Source organism: Phytophthora parasitica (assembly GCF_000247585.1).
Source record: "Phytophthora parasitica INRA-310 unplaced genomic scaffold supercont2.594, whole genome shotgun sequence".
NCBI classification, from domain to species: Eukaryota; Oomycota; class Peronosporomycetes; order Peronosporales; family Peronosporaceae; genus Phytophthora; species Phytophthora nicotianae.
The window spans coordinates 1-1,924 of NW_008649580.1; the positions used below are offsets into that span (position 1 = coordinate 1).

General features: G+C 47.7%; 1 protein-coding gene across 1 annotated transcript; it reads left to right on the forward strand.

The window, feature by feature from the left end:
* Positions 1-530: 530 nt before the first annotated feature.
* PPTG_20428 (hypothetical protein) lies at positions 531-1,718 on the forward strand (the record flags this gene model as incomplete). Its single annotated transcript, XM_008919230.1, has 1 exon — positions 531-1,718. A coding segment is annotated over one exon (1,182 nt), but the record flags the coding sequence as incomplete, so codon positions are not given.
* Positions 1,719-1,924: the final 206 nt, after the last annotated feature.

The following is a 1,924-nucleotide window of genomic DNA, read 5'->3' on the forward strand; positions in this document are numbered from 1 at the left end:
TTTCTGATTCGGCGATACCTGTATGAAACCTGAAACCAAACCTGGACAATACATGGAGTATCAGAATTCTGAGAAATTTTGTTATCTGGAATACCTGGACGCGTAGGTCGTCCTTTTTTTAATAAGCGCGAACTTAGTACATTCGTACTGATATTGCCACTCCACGATATGAATTAATTTGATAATTTTGAAAAATCAGTACACTAATTCCTCCCAAAAAACTACCGGGAATTCCTCATTTCTTTGTTGCAGAAACCGGCTAGTATAACGCATTTTAGCATGACTGGATTCAGCATGGTTTGACGTTCGTTCATCCAGGTGTTGGTTTGGTATGTGATTTAGCTTCACTGATGTTCGTTGTCGCCCGCATTTACGTTATTGCTGTCGAAGCAATCCGTGAGATGGTCCATGACATCCCCATATGCGTTACTGTAGTTGACGAGACCACCTCCGTATTACATGTGATCGATGCGCTGCCACAGGCGATAGAGGCACTTAATTTTTTTTCAATTAACTCATCATTCGCCAAGTTACCCGTTTCGACACAAGCACAGATCGCCAAAATGGAGAACGCAGGCATTATCAACCTAGCCGAGGTGGCCTTGGAGGCCTTGAAGCGTGAGCAGTTGCGGCAAAAACTACATCGCCGACGCATGGAGCGTTGGCGGAACTTACGAAAGGAAGAGCTGGCAACCATCCGTGACGAGAGAAAGCGCCTCGAAAAAAAGTTGGAGCAGCTCCTAAAATCAGCTCAAGCAACATTCTTTCAATTGTCGCCAGAATCGATGGCTGCGGCCTTGCATCGTGTCACCATCGAGCGAACAGTGTTACACCAGGACAACCTACGGTTGAAAGAAGCGATCATGCACCAACTCGACATCGAAAGTAAGTTAAAGCGCGAAACAGACAAGTTTTTCAGCGAACTACAAGAATCGTCCGAACTTTCGACAACCGCGAGGCGACTCGCTCAAGACGGCAAAGGGTGGTGGGTGCATTTCCCGAATGGTGAGCCGTCCTTCTTCTTCACGCCACTTTCGCAGGGCGCGTTTGCGGATAAGTTGAAGCAGCAGGAGGATGAATTTGCGAAGCGCCAATTGTGCGCCGTTACTATCGGTGACGCGTTTGGTTGGAAAGTGGATTACGTGCCACCATTCCGACAAGAGTCTGGCACATTGATGGCACATGCGCGCTTTTCAAGGCGACTTCGTTGCTCATTCGACCATGCATACAATACTCTACTACGACTAGACACGGACGATTGGCCAATGGTTATTTCTCCTCGAAGCTTCGGGCGCGAACAGCGCGGTGATTTCTACTGCCAGCCACTCCAGAGGTTTGGTAAGGATGACCTTGTTCTAGTGTGCAACATTCCAGGCGATGTCCATATTCGGTACATTGCAGTCGCACAAAACGCCTTGTCGGTGTTTCCAGACGGTAGACGAATTGTTAGGCACTGCGCGATGCTCGTGGATTCTGCAGAGAATGCGCGCTGTCGAGAAGCGGAAGGACCACAAGAAGACGTGCTATGGGTCTTCGATGGAGGGGAAGTCTGCACCATCAAGGAGGCGGACGACAACTCAATTGATGTCGTGTATGACCATTGGTCCGAATGCCTGAGTGAAGAGAATGGACGGGAGCTATATGTCGACTGGATTCGCTACGCGGTTCGCTTAGAAGAGTACGTTGCACCGATCCGGATGCTTCACGGCTAAAGTGTAACGGGGTACAATACCGTAAGTGTACCCAAGTTACATGAAGAATGCCCAGTCACTCTTGAGATACCTGGTACATGGTACCAGGTGATCTAGGAGCCAATCATTGCATATCTACCTAGATTCAATATAGGTAACTTATAGTTTGTATTAGATACCAAGCTAAGTCTACCTATAAATACATTCAGTCTTAATCGTACCCTCAAGTGAGT